General features: G+C 36.3%; 2 protein-coding genes across 3 annotated transcripts in view; one reads left to right on the plus strand and one right to left on the minus strand.

The window, feature by feature from the left end:
- The window catches only part of Ndf (Nucleosome-destabilizing factor), a 50,625-nt gene that overhangs the window by 14,935 nt on the left and 15,321 nt on the right, over positions 1-20,369 (minus strand). The gene's annotated exons all lie outside the window — the stretch shown is intronic.
- On the plus strand, positions 3,641-11,291 carry LOC111504011 (uncharacterized). Its single transcript, XM_023158476.2, has 5 exons — positions 3,641-4,001; positions 7,156-8,967; positions 9,800-9,944; positions 10,061-10,201; positions 10,441-11,291. Exons 2-5 carry the CDS (start codon positions 7,202-7,204, stop codon positions 11,056-11,058), a joined length of 2,670 nt encoding a protein of 889 aa, XP_023014244.2. The 5' UTR covers positions 3,641-4,001; positions 7,156-7,201; the 3' UTR covers positions 11,059-11,291.

The following is a 20,369-nucleotide window of genomic DNA, read 5'->3' on the forward strand; positions in this document are numbered from 1 at the left end:
GGGCTTCTTCAATGGCTAGAGTTTCGAACCACTCCATATATATATTAGCTATAATCGGTGAAAGTGGCGATCCCTTTGGCAGTACCTCATCTTGCGTAAAGAATTCGTCCTTCAGTTGGAAGTAGCAGTTTCGTACACATTATCCTAGTAATTCCATGATTACTTGTATCGGTAAGTTTGTTTTATCTTTCAGGTCCCCATCTTCGGATAGCTTCTTCTGTATTGCAACGAATTAAAGAATTAACTGTCTTAAACAAATTTATTTTAACAATACTTCACTATCACAACTAATTTATTTACACCACTCAGTAACTAACGCTTAATTTATCTTCACCGTTTGTTAACCGCTCGATTCGCTTTCTCGGTACAGACTACTCTTCGGGACGAAGAGCGACGTTTTTATATCGTCAACGAACGTTCCGGATCCCTCTGCGGATTTCGGGGCCCATCCGGAGTTTTCGCGGTATTTCGCGATGCGTCATGCGTTTGCTGACTGGGACATTGGTCAGGGCCGGCTTCAGATTCATTACAGTATGATTTGAAGTGCTTCTTCGACAGGAACGTTTTCATTTTCAGCTTTTATTAATATTTCAATTTTTCTGGTTGTTGCTTGTATGTTATTTCTTTGTACTTTCAGTTTTTTTATTAATAAAATTGTTGTTTTCGGTAAATGTTTTGATTTTTTTCAGGGATTTCAAATAAATTTATATTATATTAGACAACGGAAGTACGAACTAATGAAATACACTATGAATTCATCCACTGGTCCATTTGAAACAACTTACTCCAATTTTTTTTTCAATCTATCGAATAGAACTGGAGATACTTTTCAAATCTCTAAAATGTTCTACTCTCATGTTTCGAATTTGTTCTTAATAATAGACAAACCTAACCTCTAATATCCAAACATCATCAAAAGAGCCAACAAACGACTAACGTGGACGTTTGTCCACGGTAAATTGCAAAAAATCGTTGTACGTTGACTCTCTTTCGTTCCCGAACTATCAAAGCAAAGCAGGATATAACTAATCAACGGAGTTTGTCGAAACATAAAAACAGATATGCACGCTCCAAGACTTTTATAGCGCTACTCAACAACAACCTTGCCAACTCGATGTAACGAAGAAAGACCAGAGAACCGGATGGTCAATTATTCAATCTCCTTTCCTCGATTCGATTCTTTTAATAACAAGGTTAACACCACAAATTTTATAACTTCATTTTGAAATATGCAAAATATGATTTTTTGATAGGTCAATGCGACTGTAACAACAACAATAATGATATTTGATAACCATTTTCGGTACTCAATGTACATATGGAAAGTCAATAATTGTACTACATAAAATACCTATACAGGAGAGGGATTTATAGATGAAGACTATTGAGGTCTGAGGTAGTTTTAAAAGTGTTGATTTTTTGTTGATAGCTTAGTACAGAAACCTTTCCCGGGTAAAGCATTCAGGTAGAATATTCAGTACAATGCAGTTTACTATGCTTCAGGTGACAATATCTAAACTTTCGTTGAATTTAGAAGTTAATGATTTTATTCCTGGATGACTGTCATAAAGTTTAGCTACCAATTATGACTGAAATTGCTAGAAATGGTAGAGCATCATAATTTGATTATTTACAAGAATTTTCAATTCATTTCAACTTATTGTTCGTCTTATTTAGCACATTGTTCTCAGATAATTAATTCAGTTTTATCCATAACCCGTATTAGTACCTGCTTATGATATTTAAAATAAATTATAACCACAGTATCTGTTATATTCTCCTGGTTCAGATTAAGATAAGGATATTGTATTGCTTTTATTCCCAGAGTATCAAATTTTATCTCTTGAATTTTAGACGTAGGTACAAATTTGCCAATGTGTTATTCTGAATATTTATGCTAGATTTATTTCACGTCGAATTTAACGAAGTTTCTGAGTGTTCTGATAATATAATCTAATGATTGAAACGAGCAAAGACCCGACAGCAATAAAGATAATAAGAAAAAAATTCATCACAAATATTTATATCGTTAGTATTCACATTTTATTTTATTTAACAAAGTATGAGGAACTACAAAGTATTTTTGAACGCTCATGTAATGTAGACATCAGACAATAACAACTATATTTACTATTTTGATATTGGCAAAAATAAAGGTGCAAAATTCATATTTTTTGGCATACCTCGTATACGTTATTGCAAATTAATCTGAGAAGAAAATCTATTTTTTTACATTATCAATAGAAACTAATAATAAAAAAGTGTACTATATTGCTCCAACTTACTGAGACATACTGTATGTGTTGTCACACTAATTAAAAATTTCAATTGCATCAAATATTCATTTACAACCGTCATATTGGCCTGACTATTTCCGAATACAGTTTCCATACGAATTAATGACTATTATAAAAATTCAGATTGTTTGAAGCATAATTTTTGCGTATTTTAATCAACACCCATTTTGCGATGTTCCAATTTCAGTTATACTAAAATGAAAAATTGAAATAGTTTCAATATGCCTGGTAATACATTATTTTGGATTTTTTGCAATTATATTGAGTGTATGTAGTACTAATCTCATTATTTGAAGTTACCTGAAACACCTGATACCTGTTCATTCATTGGGATTTATTTTAATTCCACAGTAAAACTTTTAACGAACACAAAAAGGTATCTGTTAGACCTTGCAGTAAGTACAACAAAAACTAAACATTTATGTTTATATAAACAAGTATCCATGGCCTAATTATTTTAAAACTCCAAAAAAATGCGGCATATTAATAGCGGTCGCTTGAGAAGAAGAATTTTGAATCATAATTTTTTTAAATCCTTCAGAAAAAAATATGGTTCAAAAATTATTTTAGGCAAGTGCCAATTGAAAAAATGTAAGGAGAATAGGAAAAAGCGTACAATTATCTAACATTGAATGTAATTTTTCCGGCAGTATTAAAATTCTTTCAAAAAAGAATCAGTTCGAAATAATTCTACTTTATTAACCGATCTAAATTCAAGAATAATAAGTGAATGCGATACATTGTAGGAGATTTCACGGCAAACTAGATAAATTTGACTACATCTACATAAGTGGTTTGTCACTTCTATTGTCAAGTCTTAATGACGCTTACCGAAAATAATTGTTTGCGTTATGTGAAGATTACACAATTTAATACGATATCGAAGTTTCTCGCAATATTTATCCGTTTCATAAAAACATGTTTTTTAAAGTAAAATGAAAGCTTGTAAAAAAGCAATGACTCCCAATGAAGCTTTGACTAAAAAAATCGAGACATCTAGACAGCGTTGACAGGTACAACATCAATTCGGTTTCCATAACTTGATCGATTTCTGATAAATATAATTCTTTGTCGTGATCAAATCGTAAACAATTCTGAACCGCCAATAAATCGATCATCTGAAATACATCGCATCTCTATACATCTTCATCGTTTCCGCGTGAAATGTTTAGATTTCAACGAACAGTTAGTTGCCAACCTTTGGCAAATGCCAGAGGTGCGCGATCAATTGCAATAAATCAACATAAAACGTAACCCCCCTGTACAGAACGCGGGACAACCAAACAAAATAGCGATATCTCTAGTACAGTACCTACTAAGAAGTTGTGTAATATAACGAACGAAGCCGAGCGGCCACACCCTTCAAACCGCATTATGGACTCGTCCGGCCGCGCTCTTTCCCCACTCCATAAACTCTGCGACCGAAGCTGGAACAGAAATTCTGTCTGTGGAGTGTCGAACGGTCACCGGATTCTAAATACAAAGCTTACTCGGCAAATGTATGTAAAACTGTGAAGTGAACAATCCTTGTGCATAGTGAAGATGAGCATTTTCGTGTATTAGCCATCGAATCGTCCTTGAAATTGTTTGGGATATATTTATTCAGTGTCACTGGCACACGTGGTACCAACTTGATCAATAAAATACGTATTTATTGACAGGAATATAAGGATTACAGTGTTTTTGTTTCACTCACAATGGCTGGTTAGTATGTTCCCTTGAAAATACAACTATCCCGAGTTTATTTGTGATTTCTGCGAAATGGTGACGTTGGGTAATTAGAAAATAAATAATTGGCGTGCCAGCAGAATTTTTAATTACTGCATGAAAGCGTATAGCACCGGCCGTCGGTTTGGTAATAAATTGTTTCTTTTGCAAGATTTTAAGATAACCAATACATTCTCTTTGAATTATTTCATATGTAATCGTACTCGATTTAAAAATTTGTTTGGAACAATTAAAGAGGCATGATATATTTATAATACAATGAACTTAGGATACAGAAAATGACTTTTGTCTAATTTCTACTAGTAGAAATTAGACAAATGTTATTTTCTCTATCCTATATTTACACAAAATAAATAGGTCATCAATTAAACAAATAAAATATAATGCTTATCAAAACAATTAGGTGTCCACACCACAATAAACTGATTTATTTGTTTGCGGTTCAACAATTTTCCATAAACAAATGCGTATTAACAAGACAACACGATTTATCGAAGATAGAGAAATGCCTATGATAGTCGGAAAGAAAAACCTTGAGGATTTTCTAGGGTCGATTCTTAAAATTTCTTTTAAAGACCGCTCGACTTTCCCTACATCCACTTCACCTAATAAGAAAAAGTCAAGGTCAAATAATTGTGAATCAAATTCGATTAGCTATTAATGCAATGTTTCACGACTGTGAAACTAATATTTTTAGGTCAATGATGCAATAAAAATACATCTGTTTTACAAGTCTATAACTGCCGCTGTTAAAATCAACCGATATCATCCAAGAACAAAATCCAACTAGGCAATGGCAAAAAGTAATGAATTAACCTTTAAATTATCAATATTTGAGATTGAGATAAAAAAACAGGGACTACATGAATAGGTACTGAATTGAAAAGCGCCAAAAGCCAACTAACGTAGGTAATCCTTTATCGATTTCCCAACTCCCCTTTTGATTTAATAAAAAATACAAAGGTCATGCCACGCTCTCCAAAAACAAGCGAAACCGCGAGGTGATTTGTCATAGTCGACATTTATAACGGAAAACTCAGGTATATGGGTCATATCTATAATGTAACCAAAAAAAGAATCCACCTAATACAATATACTTGCTCGCATATCTTTATAAATACAACAATTAAGACAGAAAATTATGTATTTCAATTATTGAAATTTATAAACTTCGCGCGATGTTCAAAATAATTTGAAAATATAAATAACCTCAATACGTTTTTGTAGGCAAGCGAGTATATATGATTTTGGTGTCATGTTGGGTAAAAATTATAATGAAAGGTTCATCAATTTATTGTTTAAAAAATTCTTATACACCTCGATACTTTCTCTTGAAGCGAGGAATGAAATAAAACTGAGAGAAGTTATTTGACACTCATTTTCGTTGTTCATATCCTTATCTCATTGTCAATATATAATCCTTGACAGATTACTCAAAACATGCCAGTTATCACGTCATAATTCTCTGTTTAAAATTACCAATCTCAACTAGTTATTCACGTACAAGCCATAAAAGTGGTCTTTTAGAACAATGAATACTGTTTTCTTTTGAAGCCATGTGAATTTGAAAATTAGGTTACATGAGATTTAATATTAGAATTTGGTTTAGCGAATGAATATACTTAATGGTTTTTTTTTTACTCTTTGTACTCCCACATATTCTCCTTTGTTAACTTCCTATTGTGTAATTGGGTCATAGACTCTAATAAAATAAAAATGTTCAGATTGGTAAAACACATTTTATCTTGCTATAATTCACTTTGACGTAAGGTTAAACGAGTGGGACTCGTTGACAGTCAAACTAGAGTTGGAAAAGAGTTTATCTATCTCCTTGCATAAGTAGTAATTTTCACTTTTTGTTCCAAAAAAGAAACTCGACAGCTATTTGAAGTATATTGGCGAAATGCGATGCTACAGAAAACAGTGTCAAAGAGGCGGTTGCGAAACTGGACGTGACGTCACTAGATATATGAAATGCGAAGTCGACGACGTTCCAGACGATTCTGTGTGAGCGGTATGAAAACTCAATTAGGTCTTGGTGTATTGTGAAGAAAGTAGTAACTAGTATCTTCAACATGCACAATCAACTCAATTTTGAACTAGGCAATTGGACACAAAAGTCAAAAAACATACCTATATTATTCTGAAAACAAAATTTATGTTGGGAAGACTATTAATAAGGAATGTTTCCTACAGAGGTAAGCCCTGATCTATTTCATACCAAATAGCACTAAAAGGTTTTAATGTGAACTGCCTCTCTAAAAATCAATTGATTGCTAATATAATATATTTCTGTACTAAAATAAACGGGGCACAATGATCAAAATGGGACCGAATAAATATATTTCATGTTATGTCGCAACATATGGGTCACCTTCTTTAAACATTTCCGTATTGAAATGAAGTTATCCCAATCATCACAGGCATCAATAAAACTATTTATTGGTAAAGAATGTTTCCGCTTACGTTAAATGTATTCAAGGACGATATTTGCACTCTATTCAATATGGAAACTAAAGATAACGTGTTGGTTGATAATAACCTTGTTCGGAGTAGTCAGGATTTCTTAGAAAAGCGTCATGATTTCCAATAAAATAGATATCGAGCCATAATCGTATAATCTCTATCCATAAGTACGACAAGTGAAAAAACGGTTATATCAGCAAGTATAAAATGAAATGGTAAAATCGACGGATAAAATATGTATGTTAGGCCTTGCCTTAATCGTTTATTACTTTTTGTATGACATTGTCCTCTCAGACTTTGAGGTTACAATATGGCAATATGACAAGTATACAAACAATGATACCGAGGGATGTGAAAATAGGGTGAAATGTTTTCTGTCTCCTCAGAAACTCATTTTCAATTGCTATGTTAGTATTTGAATATTTAATATACGCTGTAGAAACATTTGGTGAACGAAATAAAAGGGCAAGCATTAGAAAAAAAATCTTCATGGGTTAAATAGTAGAACTAGTTTCTAACCCTACACTTGAATTGTTTCAAATGATACTTCTACATAGAGTTGTCTTACAACTATATATTTTCTGTGTGATCATTTTACTGTGTATACTATAAAATGAAAACTCTTGTTACTTTTTAATTGAACAACTAAGTTTTTTTATTATAGGTAATTGAACGACCTTCCGCTTCCAAGACAATGCCTGGTCCAGAACATGGAAAATCGCCGGTCGAAATTAGCCGGTAATATAAGATGGGCGTTGTTGATCACGTTATTTGTGGGGATCTCGGCAACGCACACCCGCCACGGAAATGGCTTCCTGAATCAACGATCTCCGCCGGTCCATCCAAGAAACTGCCTCGTCTCCAACTACAGCGTTCTACAATGTCGAAATCTGAACACGGAAAATGTTTCTATTCCCGAGGGTATCAGCCGACTCGACTTGGAACATGTTTCAGGTCGACCTTTGGACGTCAAAAACGTCCGCCAAATACGGTGGCTGCACAGCGATTTGACTAGCATCAATGAGATGATACGCAATCCTCAGTCGCTGCAGAAACTAGATTTTTCTTACAACAACATCAGCTATCTGCGGAACTATCAGTTCCGCGAGTTAACAGATCTGATCGGTCTCAACCTATCTCACAACGCAATCAATGATCTTCCCAGGGATGTCTTCGAATATCCCGACAACATACTCAGGCTCTGCCTGTCCTACAACCTCCTCAAAGCAATACCCTTTCAAGTCTTCGCGCCGATGGTCGGCATGCAAGAGTTAGACTTGTCGCACAACCAACTAGTTACATTTCTTGATCACTTTTTCAAACTGAACCGGAACATCGAAGTGTTACTACTCAATAACAATAACATCACGAAAATCACGTCTAACGCTTTTGCTGATTTGGTTGAATTGAAAAGGCTAGACTTATCTCACAACTCGCTACAGGCCATCTCGATGGGGTTGTTTGATTCGTTAAGCAACTTGGAGTACTTAAATCTAGCTCACAATCCCCTGGTGAACATGCCTAGTGGAACATTCAGGGGGCTGGGCAAACTGAAGATACTCGATCTGAGCAGCAATAAGTTATCGCAGTTGTCTTTCGGTTTGTTGCACTTCAGCCCGCTGTTAATCTCCCTCTCTTTAGACGACACTCAGATAGAGGTGATCCACGATACCGAACTTCTAGGGGTGCCTAAACTGGAATTCCTCAGCCTGAGGAGGAACAAGAAGCTTAAAGAGATAGAGACTTACGTGCTCGCAGATACGCCTGCTCTCCGAGAGCTGGATATCAGCGGCAACGACTTGACGTTCCTACCGCAATCGATTGCGAATCTTTCCTCTCTCAATAAGCTGAATATCAGCGACAATCCTTGGGCGTGCGACTGTCGAATGTACTGGTTCGCTTCTTGGGCCACCGCCAAGAAAAAGTCAAATATGACCATGTCTGACTTGAGTTGTGGGCCTTACGCCTACCCCAACGATATGCTGCCGACTTTACAACATCTAAACTGCACCAGCCCCCGGATAGTTTACAAAACTCCTACGAAGCTTTACCGTCTGAAGACGGACGCCTTATTGGAATGCAAATACGCGGCGAACCCACCCCCTTCTATCACTTGGGTAACGCCGAAGAGGGAGGTCTACCACTGGAATCCGGACCCCAGCGTCGCAGATGCGTTCAAGAAACATCCGCACGCCCACGATCAAATGATCACCCCTCTAAGGATCATCCCGCCGAGGATACAGGTGCTCGATAACGGCACCCTTTGGGTCAGGAACGTTACGAGACAAGATTGCGGAAGGTACTTCTGTTACGCCAGCAATCCTATAGCTAATTATACGGACGACGTGCTGCTACACATCGATCCAGCAGATTGGAATCACGTCAGGATAATAAGCTTGATTGTTGGAACTCAAAGTGCCGCGGGATTCCTTGGACTCACTCTGCTTATCCAACTACTGAGATATTTGATGAACAAGTAAGTAAGCTACCAATATCAAAGAGTATAGTGAAATGACTGAAGTTGAGGGAATCTTTTTTTGTGGAGGATAAACAATTTTATGTTGACTTTTCAGATTCACAATGTTTGAATGTTCAAGGAAACGGAAAAAATTAGTAATGGAGTAGATGGAGTACATGGTAGATTTTTAGTTAATGCGTAAAATTCTCAAAGAAAAATGTCCTGTTTATCAATAGAAACGAGCTAAGTAACAATATACATATCTCTTTGAAATGTGTCAAGTAGTTTGAAAAATGATGCCACATTCTAGAAAGAACCTGCGAAATAGCTTATTTTAGATTCAAGGATTTGCTATGAAATCCTTGAATTTTTTTTTGATTGGTCAAACTATTAAATTTGGACAATGTCACTGATGAACAGAACATTCTTTGAAGAAAATACTTTGATTTTTGCAGTACCTTATCGGGGTGAACTGGAAGTTTACCATTTTCACATCTGTATCCATTATTAATTTTTATTTTAAACGAACATATATTCAGTATCGATTTAATAAGTACAAAACTCTAGCCTCCACATATCAATATGGGCGAGAAAAACAATCAATTGATTTTAATCTTTGCATCTGTGATCAGAGTGTTTCAATAAAAATATTCATCTCTACAATGAATTCACAGTCATATTCCATTCTATAAATATATGTAATACTTATCAGAGAAGCATAAACAAGATCGTAACGAATCAATCGAGAAAGCAATTAATTTCACCAGAAGCAGAAACAGCGCGTTTTATACAAACGGGATCAAAAAATAATTATTACAAACAAAATTTATAGAATAAATTCTATTTTCAGGTTCGGTTTGCTAAACAACTTTTGCAGTTTTTGTAAGCGGGATCGTGTTTCGCCAAGGGCGCGCCAAATTTACGCCATGTTGGATAACGTCGAACAGTACAAGAGTCAACAATTAGAGAGACTGAGAGAAAATTATACCCAACAGGTAACGGATCGCTACTTAACAAATTTGTTGCCAATGTTTCCCAGTTTGTGTCTGTACAATATCTGGTTCTACATCTATCGATAAATATCACTTAGCAACTCTCGTTTTTTCCACAGGTTCACAGAATAAAAGACAATTGCGCCCAGCAAATGGATTGGATTCAGAATAGCTATCAGTCCCAAGCAAAACACCTTAAAGATTTCAGGGATATCGGTACGGCTCATCTTAGTACCTTGCGTGGCCAGTACTGCGATCAGGTAAGCACGATACATTTGTGTTACAATGTCAAATGCTTCGGTATGAAAATGAAAAACGAGCCAACAACGAGGTATTTCTGAACAGTTTGTCTAGCAGAGTTGGCCTTGATCTGAAATTCCGATGGCGAGTCAAGGTATTTTTAAAAATCTAAAACTGTATTCAAATCTGCCGACCATACTAAATAGACTTTGAATTTTATACATCAGGATACCGTTTTTACTGAACACTTTCTTTTCAGGTGAAAAAAGTACGAGACTACTCTACCACACAGCTCAACTGGGTGCGAGAGAACTATGTCTTTCAACGCAACAAGATCCGCAAGTTCAGCGCCCATAAAGTCCTGCAACTGCGTGAAACCTACAAGTACCAGCAGCAAACACTGAACAAGGTCCTGGAAAACCTCCCCAGTCTCTATTTTGAAAACTGCCGCGCCGGTACCTGCGGACGTGCCGAATCCTTAGTGTTCGATCCCCAGGACGTCGAGAGCGTGGACTGCTACATCAAAGCCAAAATGGAAAAGTTATCAAACTTCTACTGCAGCGCTACGGACGTCACCCAGAGCAGGTTATCATTATACTACACACCATCGGAAAGATCCGCAGCTGAAAACTTGCCAACGGATCCTCTGGAAGGGATCTACATCAACTACATCGAAGAGCCCCCTAGAGGTATACTCCTCATGGAGGAACCATCGACTTCGAGACAGGCGATGATGGCCGAAAGCCTGAAACCTGCGCCGAGCACCGAGGAACTACTTCGCAATGAACTGTGCAAAGTTGAAGTGGTGCCCAGTACCAGCTTCCAATTCGATGGGGCTCGACCAAAGGAAGAAGTGCAACATGAAACCTCACTGTAAAAATCTTCATTCGATTAAATAAGACTGCTGTGATATAAGTGAAAATAGATGCCACAGTGTAGGAACTGCCTCACTAGTGCCAACGTAGTAGCTGCAAAGCTGATTTTTTGCATTAAACGAATTTTGCCAAATACAGTTGATTTCTGTAGTGCAACAGTGTTTTTTCTTTAGGGAAGAAACGGTGTTCCAGTTGTAATTAAGTAGACTTATTAAAGAATTGGATGAACTAGTCATTTTGTGCTAAGACTGAACTGGATTGTCCTCATAAGATGTTTGAAAACTGTGATGGTCTCATTATGAACACTGAGAATGAAAAACAAGCTCGAATAATCTCTGATATGAAGTACGACCCTATCGTCACTGTTTTCCGACATCTTGTTACATATACTCCTCACATCCTACAAAAACTGTGATTTTATTCAATGGGCTACCTTCGAATGACCACAAATACAACGACCGTTTCTATACTCATCTTCTTCAGTAATCTGTCAAAATAAAATCAGTAAAATCTGCAAGATATAATTTTCCTAGCACCAGACGTTCCAAGGTAGCCAACACAACAGACATCCTTTTACATTCTGCTGGAAAAAAACATTCGCAGACAGGTTATGCTTCCCAAAAATGTTAGGCCCTTCAAATTTAAATATTAAATACTTAGGAAAATGTTCTCTATTATAATAGAAATAGATTGTGAATTTTAACGATGTATATTCATCTGTCAAGTCTCGGGGCGAATTTGGTGTTATTATTTGCTCACGTATTCTCATAGCCTATATAGTGTGATGATTTGTACAGTATGTAGTGTGGAATGCAAAAAAAAATACTTTTACTCTTGCAAATTAGAGCATGAAATCAACTCGATCATAACGAATGATCCATATTTTTATTCAATTTTGTTTTTGCAGAAACACCTCGGGAATTTCAAGTGTCTCTTTTTGATATGTTGAATATTCATTTGTATGTGGAATTTAAAGTGGTAAAGGGAAATTATTTTCTATACGAGGGTACCAAATAAGAATAAAAACCAACATAATACTATTTTTATTATGGATCTTTGTTGTCCTCTTTGTAAATGCGATTCTTTATAAAATGTTGATCAATGTCATCTCATTAATAAAATTATAAGACGAAAAGTGTCTTTCAATTTCACTATTCGAGTTTCAGATGGATTTGAAAATCACATTCTACCGAGGTGTTAACTGATCATTTCTCGTTCAAAAGTAAACAGATCGTTCTGTACGATTTTCGACTCCACAAACAAAATTGATATTACTTCACACATTATTGGCGGAATATTATAAACACTTCCCATCTAATATATAAAAATGGATGTTTGTTTGTTGGTTGGTAAGTGATAAACTTCTACATCGCTTAACTAATCGTGATGAAACTTGACACGTATAAGTAATTTTTCATAAGGTTTTTAGGCTATCAATTTTTCTGTAACTCGCCACTAGATGGCGCTGTAGAACAAATTTTTGAAAGCACTGTTCTATAACTGTGCGCACGCCTAAGTTCGTTGATCCTGATTCTGTCAAAACATTGGAGAGAGGGGTAATTTAAATGTGGATCGAGATATCTGTGAACCTCAGTCTTACAAAGAGGTCCAGTCTTCTCTGCCCACTCGCCTTTCTTCGACGCTGTAAAGACCAAAAGAATCATTCCCAATTGCGTAAAAGTAAATTATCACCTCAAGACACCCGCCACAGAAAACATCATGAGATTAACAAGTTTTGCACTCCTATGAGCCAACATCCATGACACCAGAAGACAACTGATCGTTGATATGGGATAAGACTGACACGCCAGCAGAATTCCGAGCGGAAAATGAGTTTGAGATCACAACTAAGAAACAGAAGTCCAACCATATCAGTCTGACACAAAGAAGAAAAAAGAACATACCAAGGATTGAGCCCACCAGAGTGGTTTACAACTATTCGAGTCATCATCAGGATGAGGCATCCACTGAGGGGCTAGCTAAAGGTTCCAACACCAGGTAGCATACCGGTTGAAAATATAATTAGCAATGTAGAATTAGCCCTGAATAGAATAAGCTACAAGGATACGCTACAGTCAATTGGACAGGACATCGCACATGTACTCAAAAACGCAAAACTGCCGACCAGAAATATACCTCATAATGAATACCAAGCACTGAAAACTCTACGAGAGAATAAGGATGTCATCAATTTACCAGCGGATAAAGGCAATGCAACACTGGTATTAATTACTATAGACTACGAAACCAAAATGATGAAACTACTAGAGGACCCTCCCTCTACCTATCTAGAGAAAACCACAAAACTGATATCAATAATTCTCCTATCGACAACGAAATCAAGAGGCATCTGATTCCAAGAGAGAAATCATCTACGTGCTCTTAATTTCATGGACTCCCTAAAATTCACAAAGAAGGGGCACCACTTAGACCAATCGGCCGATAGGTTCACCAGAGCATCAATTTACAAAACACATTGCTCATGCACTCCAACCACATGCGGAAAACGTCAATTCATATGTGTGTAACGCCATTTCATAGACATATTGAAAACACAAACCGTTAGTCCGGACTATATCCTTGTCAGCTTTGATGTAACCTCTTTATTCGCCCAGGTACCCACCGCAGAGGCACTAGGAATAATAAAAAAATACAAACCGGAAAAACATATCATCACCTTGGCGGAACATTGCATCTAAAACGCGTACTTCATCTATAACGACCAACGATACAGACACCCATTGTTGCCAATCTATGGAAGAATTCGAAACCAAAGCAGTAGCAACGTCATACTTGAAACCTAAACTCTGGCTGACATATGTCGATGACATTTTCGTGATTTGGTCACATGGGCACCAGGAACTTTCGAAGTTTTTCAATTCCTTGAATGAAATCCATTCACTTAAGTAGTTGAAGAGGGTAACCAGCTCGCATGTTTCCATGTGTTGATCATGAAAAAGCTGGACGATACACTAGACAACATGGTATATCGAAAAACAACACACACTAATAGATACCTGAACGCAAATTCTCACCACCACCTAAAATAATTTCACTCGGTGGCAAAAAACTGATTACACGTTCGAGGAGGCTGGCAAATAACGAACACAGACAAGAGTTGAACAGCATCGAGACAACTCAATGAGTGAATAACTACTCGGAGAAAATTATAGAAGCTGCTTTCAAGACCACACAGAAACAGCAGAAACCCGAGATACACCGGTCATAACAACCACACTTCCATATATTGAAGGAACTACAGACAAAATCAGTCGAATGCTCCGGCAACACAACAACATTCCTACCAAAACGTACAATAAAGTCCATGCTCCGTAATCCAAAAGGATCACATACCACTGAAGTCCCAAGGAATTTACGAAGTACGATGTCAAAGACTGTGACAAGACTTACATCGGCCAGACCAACAGGCGTATCAACATACGCAAATATGAACACAAACTGGCAGTGAAGGGAAAAGTCACCAAGTCATTTCTCTTCCAACACGTATTGGCGAAAGGCCACATCTATTTCGAAAACACAAAAATACTAGCAAGTAATGAAAACTTCAACTCTCGAACAAGCAGAGAGGCTATTGAAATTGAAAATCAACAAGAGGCATTATGCGCAAAGATGACCAACAACATGGAGAAACGTTTTATCTCTTTGCAAAAGCAAACAGACCGTACATGACAATACGGGTATAATAACAGAGGCAGGAGAAGCCAAGGTAATAGGGTCAAAACAGGTAGTCGATCAAACACAGAACGTAGAACATGGAGTAGACCCCCTCAGTTTAAATACACTTGTGCCATCGTTTTTTCCAATCCTCGAAGCCGGTTCTGGGGTTTCTTCAGTCTTGGAAGAAGGGAAAAGTCGCGAGAGGCCAAATCTCGTGAATACGGTGGCTGAGGCATGAATAACGGAGCTGTTTTGGCCAAAACATTACGAACAAGCAATGACGAATGAGAAGGTGCATCATCGTGATTCAAAATCCTTGAATTTTTTCCCCAGAATACCGGATGATTTCTTAGTATTGCTTCTCGCTAGCGGTGCCTAACGTCACGATAATACTCCTTACTGACTGTACGACCATTTGACAAGAACTCCTGATGCACCACGTCACGGCAATCGAAGAAAACAGTGATCAAAACTCACGAGCAAACTCAGAAACTTGGTGCTCTTGACTCTCCTGGGCTCTTCCATAACGGTTGGACTTTGGTTTCGATGATATGATTCATCACCAGCTATGACCCTTTCAAGCAAATCTGGATCGCCGTTGACGTCATTCGAAAATTCCTGAGCGAAGCTCATGCGACGTTTTTTTCGGTCACAATTCAGCAATTTCTGAACTGACTGCGCTGCCACATGCTTCATGTCCAAGATTTTCGAAAAATTGCATGGCAAATCAATTTTCTTCACTTTCTCAATATTTTAATCGGTTGTTGATGTGCCTGGGACGTCCAGGGCGAGCGTTGTCATTCACGTCTTTTCCCACTTCTGTTTGTGAAAGGCTTATACCGCTTGTAAACATTTTTCTGACTACAATGACCACTGTCAATGTTGCAAGTGTTTCTGAGCACTAAATTCCATTTTTATCGCAAAATCTGATGCAAATTTTTTTGTTTTTTTTTCGATAGCAGACTAAACATTCTAAATAGCTGAAATTGTGATCATATGTCCGAGACGAGTATACCAACACAAAAAAATTACAAAATCACCAATCAATTATTGTAGGTACTTAGCCCGTGAAGTTTAAAAATACGTATTTCGTAAATAATTACTGTGACTACGGGTATACATGTAATATGTCATATATACAGTTACTATAGTCTGACAATTTTCAATTGAAGGTAACTGATATACAAATTGAACTGAGAGCTAACGGCAACAATGTTAAATATTAGAAGTAAATTCTTACAGGGGTAATTTTTATTGTCTATGCATCGCCATTGTAAATAATTGAAAAGTAAGATGATTCCATAAAATTTGCCAACCGTAACAAGATAGCTTCTGCATATCGATAGGATGAACGAGCGAATAAGTGAACCAGTTCGTTAAATACTTTGAAACATCGGTAAACTGATCAACACTTCGCAGGTCTATTATATTTGCGTCCTTAAAATGCCATAACTAGTCATTAGGTTTCTTCATTATCAAGCGTCCTTATCTGCATAGGCGTAGTGTGTTCTGTTTCTTGTGAAGGTGTCTTTGTTTTGTATTTATTAAATATATTTTATTATATTCATTAAGTAGACTGTTATATTAATTAACTTTAAAATATAAGATAGAGTTGGCCGATACTTGTTTTTACAAAATACATTATCATAGATTTTCATCACATTCACACTTTATTGTGAGATAATTAGTTGACCTAGTCTTTAAACACAGGTATAAATGTTCGTTAAACTCAGGTATAACTGTCATTAATTAGTTCCTAGAATATTATTAGTTTCTAGGTAGATAGTAATATTTCAAAAAGTATATATAAATCAAAATGTATGTAGGATTCAGTTTGTTAGTGAACACGCTTAAAAAAGCTACTGTACAGCGAAACACGTGTTGCGGATTTGTTAATCTGTTCTAGTGAAAATCTCACAATAAAGTGTTTTTCAAAATAACATCAACTTTAAATCAGTTTTCGAGGTAAGTAAACAACTGACTAATAGCTGAATAATATCATTGAATTTTATTATTTTTATAGCATTAAGATGGATGCCGTAGCAGGTCCAAGTAATGTACAAAGAAAGCGGAAGTTTATGTCGTTAGAAGAAAAACAGATCGTCTGTAGAGTGTACGAAAATTTAAAAAATACACTCCGTACAGTGGAAGCTGTAGCCCAGTGTTCATTTTTAACGGGAATATCCGTGTCGACACGGAAAAAAAGGTGGCTGGGATTGTGCAAGTATTGTATTGGGCATATTAAGAAAATATAATCCAGTTTCACCATTGACACCAGGTAGCGCCACCTACTATTACAATTTTTACGTAATTACCTATGTGTTTAATAAATAAAAATATTATTTTGGTACGCCTCTGCAGAGTCGGTAAGAGGATTATCAGTTGGTCACTTCTAGTGCGACGTTGCTAATGAATCACCTTTAATTGAAAATTGTTATAGTATATCATCATAAAATGAACCAATCCGTCACCTTACTCCTACATAACAAAGAAATTCAAACGACTTCCGCGTCTTCTATGCTCGCACACGGTCATTACCCTCGACATGACATTTCTAATTCAGATGGAAACGGTAATGATTGTGCAGACGCAGCGTTTTTATAAAAAATGAGGGGCTTCCAATTTTTTTCAATGAAACGTATACAGTTTCCTATATTAACTCTGATTCAAAACCGACACCACCGAGAGAGAACTTAGTAAATAAAATAGTTGTTTCTCAGAAATTTACTTATTAACAAAAGATGGGCGATTCTTTTGAAGAGCCGCGTTTAGTTTGAAACCTGAAAGCGAGTAATGTCAACAAAGTGCGTGGTAACGAGGATTTCTGAGGGTACTGGAAAATATCATCACGATGTTTTAATGTGTTTGCACTGTCGAGCACATTTGTAACATTATTCATGATAATAATTACAAATTTTCACAAGATAAGACTCCATTTTCAATGAGCATTTCACTACATAGTAAGTTTTCTCAGTTGGACTGGTAATCTACACCAATTTACAATGCAATTTATACAAATTACCGACCTCAATTGATAGAGATTACTAAATGGAAAACAGGTACATTATTGTTACTAATGATTCCACTAACTCTGGAAAATATTTCGTGAAAATTTCAACAGTGTCAAAGATGAACGTCTTGATGGTCCTTCTATAGGAAATTTGATTGTTGGCGTCTATCGATTTCAAGAAATTTCCAGAAACGATTATTTTTTGCTCTTTATTTGTAGTACGTCGTAGTTCATGTCAATGTTATTTTCCAAAAGATGACATGCATAGGTTGAATTGATTTTCTTCAAATTAAAACTCATTTGTGTTCAGAGATTCTGGTTTTGAAATTGCTAGATGTTTTTCCAATATAAACTTTTGGGCGCGAGTCACATTTCAACTCGTGACACCCGATTTGTTGTCCTCGTCGATGTTGGATTTGTTTGTTATACGAGGTATGTTCAAAAAATAAGGTGAGTGTTCAAATTTCGCGAGCTAAGTACATTCGATCAGCGATATCCACGATGTTGATAATCGTTTTTTAACCTTTAAAAGTAAATTCAATAATCTACAAGGCAATTCATGGCTTTTGAATCACGTTAATTCACCCGCTCACTCGGCATTGCTGGTTCGTAATTTTTTGTCCAAAACAACATCGTAAACATGCTTCAACCACCGCATTCACCAGATTAGACCCCCAGCGACTTTCTCATGTCCCTAAGATTAAGAGATCCATGTAAGAACGGGTGTTGCTACGATTGAAAGAGCTTAAGAACATACCTTAAAGTTGGAAGGATTGGAAACAACGCTGGCCAAGTCTGAGGGGAACAACTTTGAAAGGGCAAAATAGAAATTGATGAATAAATATTTTTTGAGAAAGCTGAAAATTCACCGTGTTTTTCACCTTGTATGCTATGTTGATGTTGTGTTCAGTTAGTAGTCTACTCAACATTTCTGATGCCTTTCCTGTATATGTCAGTGTCAATATTATCTTTGACGTGAGGGTATACTTATTTAACGGCTTGTTTCAATAGTATTCGACCGCGTGAAATGAGTGCCGAAATTATTTTTGTCGCCAGATTGGCACAAATGTCCTCTATATTCACATGGAGCTTTAGCGCCATCTGCCATTCAGTTTGCTTACAGTAGTCAATTTGTGAATTAACCTCAAACTTGTTTTACGATTTTCACAATGTATGAAAATATCGATCAAAGAATTCGTCTTGAATTTTACACTGCAAATGCATCTCCGCTTTCTGCCTCAAAAAGTTTGTTGGGGGTTGTCTATTACGCAAACTTCAATTCGCATCTTAAATATGGCATCCTTAACTGGGGCACATCCTCTACCGTGTCTCGTATGTTTTGTATACAAAAGTATGCTATTATGCTAAGTTGGGCTATAGAGATTCTTGTAGAGAAACTTTTCAGAATTTGAAAATATTAACGCTAGCAGGAGTATACATAATGGAAGCTTGCACACTCCTTTTCCAAAGGAGTTTTGAGTTGCAAACTTTTTAATAAACTCCCCGACAATGTCAGAAATTCTAAAAATATACACATCTTTAAATCAAGACTGAAGCAACTTCTTCTGTCAAAGAACCGCTACAGTATTGATGATTTTTATCTGTAATACAATACTATATGTGTGTATAGGAAAGAATTATTTATTATTATATTTATGTGGTATACATCTGTGTATATGTATGTGTGTGTGTGTGTATCACACATTCCCTTATTGATTTCAATTTAAGAGCCACCAGTAGACAGCTGTTTCAGCCTATTGGGCATCGTCAGTACCGGTTAATAAATAAATACAATACAATACAAAGAAGATTTTATCGAGTGTGTATGATATACAAATCAAAAAATAAACAATTAATGGACATAACACTCCAAAAAGGGGGGGCAAATCTCGGACACGTGTTTCTGGCTATTGGCCTCATCAGCCTCATCAGTGTTTTTTGCATAATTCAGTGTGCATATAAAAGTATTTGATTTGAAAGAATTTTTCTTTGGTGTAATTCGATGTTTATATGAAAGTAGCTGTTTCAGGAGGACTGTCTTTCAGTTTGTGGCTGAAAGTTACATGATCTACACATCCATGTATAGAGTTACTTCTTTTGAAATTGCTTTCTTTGGAAGATTCCCATATTTTTTGTATCAAGATGAAGTAGTAGAAATCCAAAAACTTTCTTTCCCAAAAAATTAGTCATGTCTAATAATTGTAGTAAGAGAGTATTGATAAATGTGTATCATGCCACTATTGTTTGTCACCTTCGATTTAGATTTTTGGACTGGGGTATGGGTTCCGCTGCAGAGAGGGTTTTTATACTGCAAATACTATTAGAATAAATAACCAACTGGGTCGGAGGGAAAGGTGTGGAAATTCTTTAAAGGAACTGAAAATATAGTTACTGGTATTCACATACATGAGTAACGTATATTTCTTTGAAAAAAAAAAAAAAAAAAAGAGTAGGTTTTACTCCAGACAGATCATTCCTACCGTACTAGGGCTAGAAGGATGCTTAACATAAGAGTTATCTTGCCCCCATCGAACTGTTCTTTACCATAAGAGTTGTCTTCTTTTAGAGCCTACATTTCTTTTCGACACAAGTTACTACACCGTTGAGGAATTTCAACAATTGACT

The sequence above is a fragment of the Leptinotarsa decemlineata genome, unplaced genomic scaffold (genome assembly GCF_025532065.1).
Source record: "Leptinotarsa decemlineata unplaced genomic scaffold, Ldec_3_MD MMD2_tig00026336_RagTag_RagTag, whole genome shotgun sequence".
Taxonomy (NCBI): Eukaryota; Metazoa; Arthropoda; class Insecta; order Coleoptera; family Chrysomelidae; genus Leptinotarsa; species Leptinotarsa decemlineata.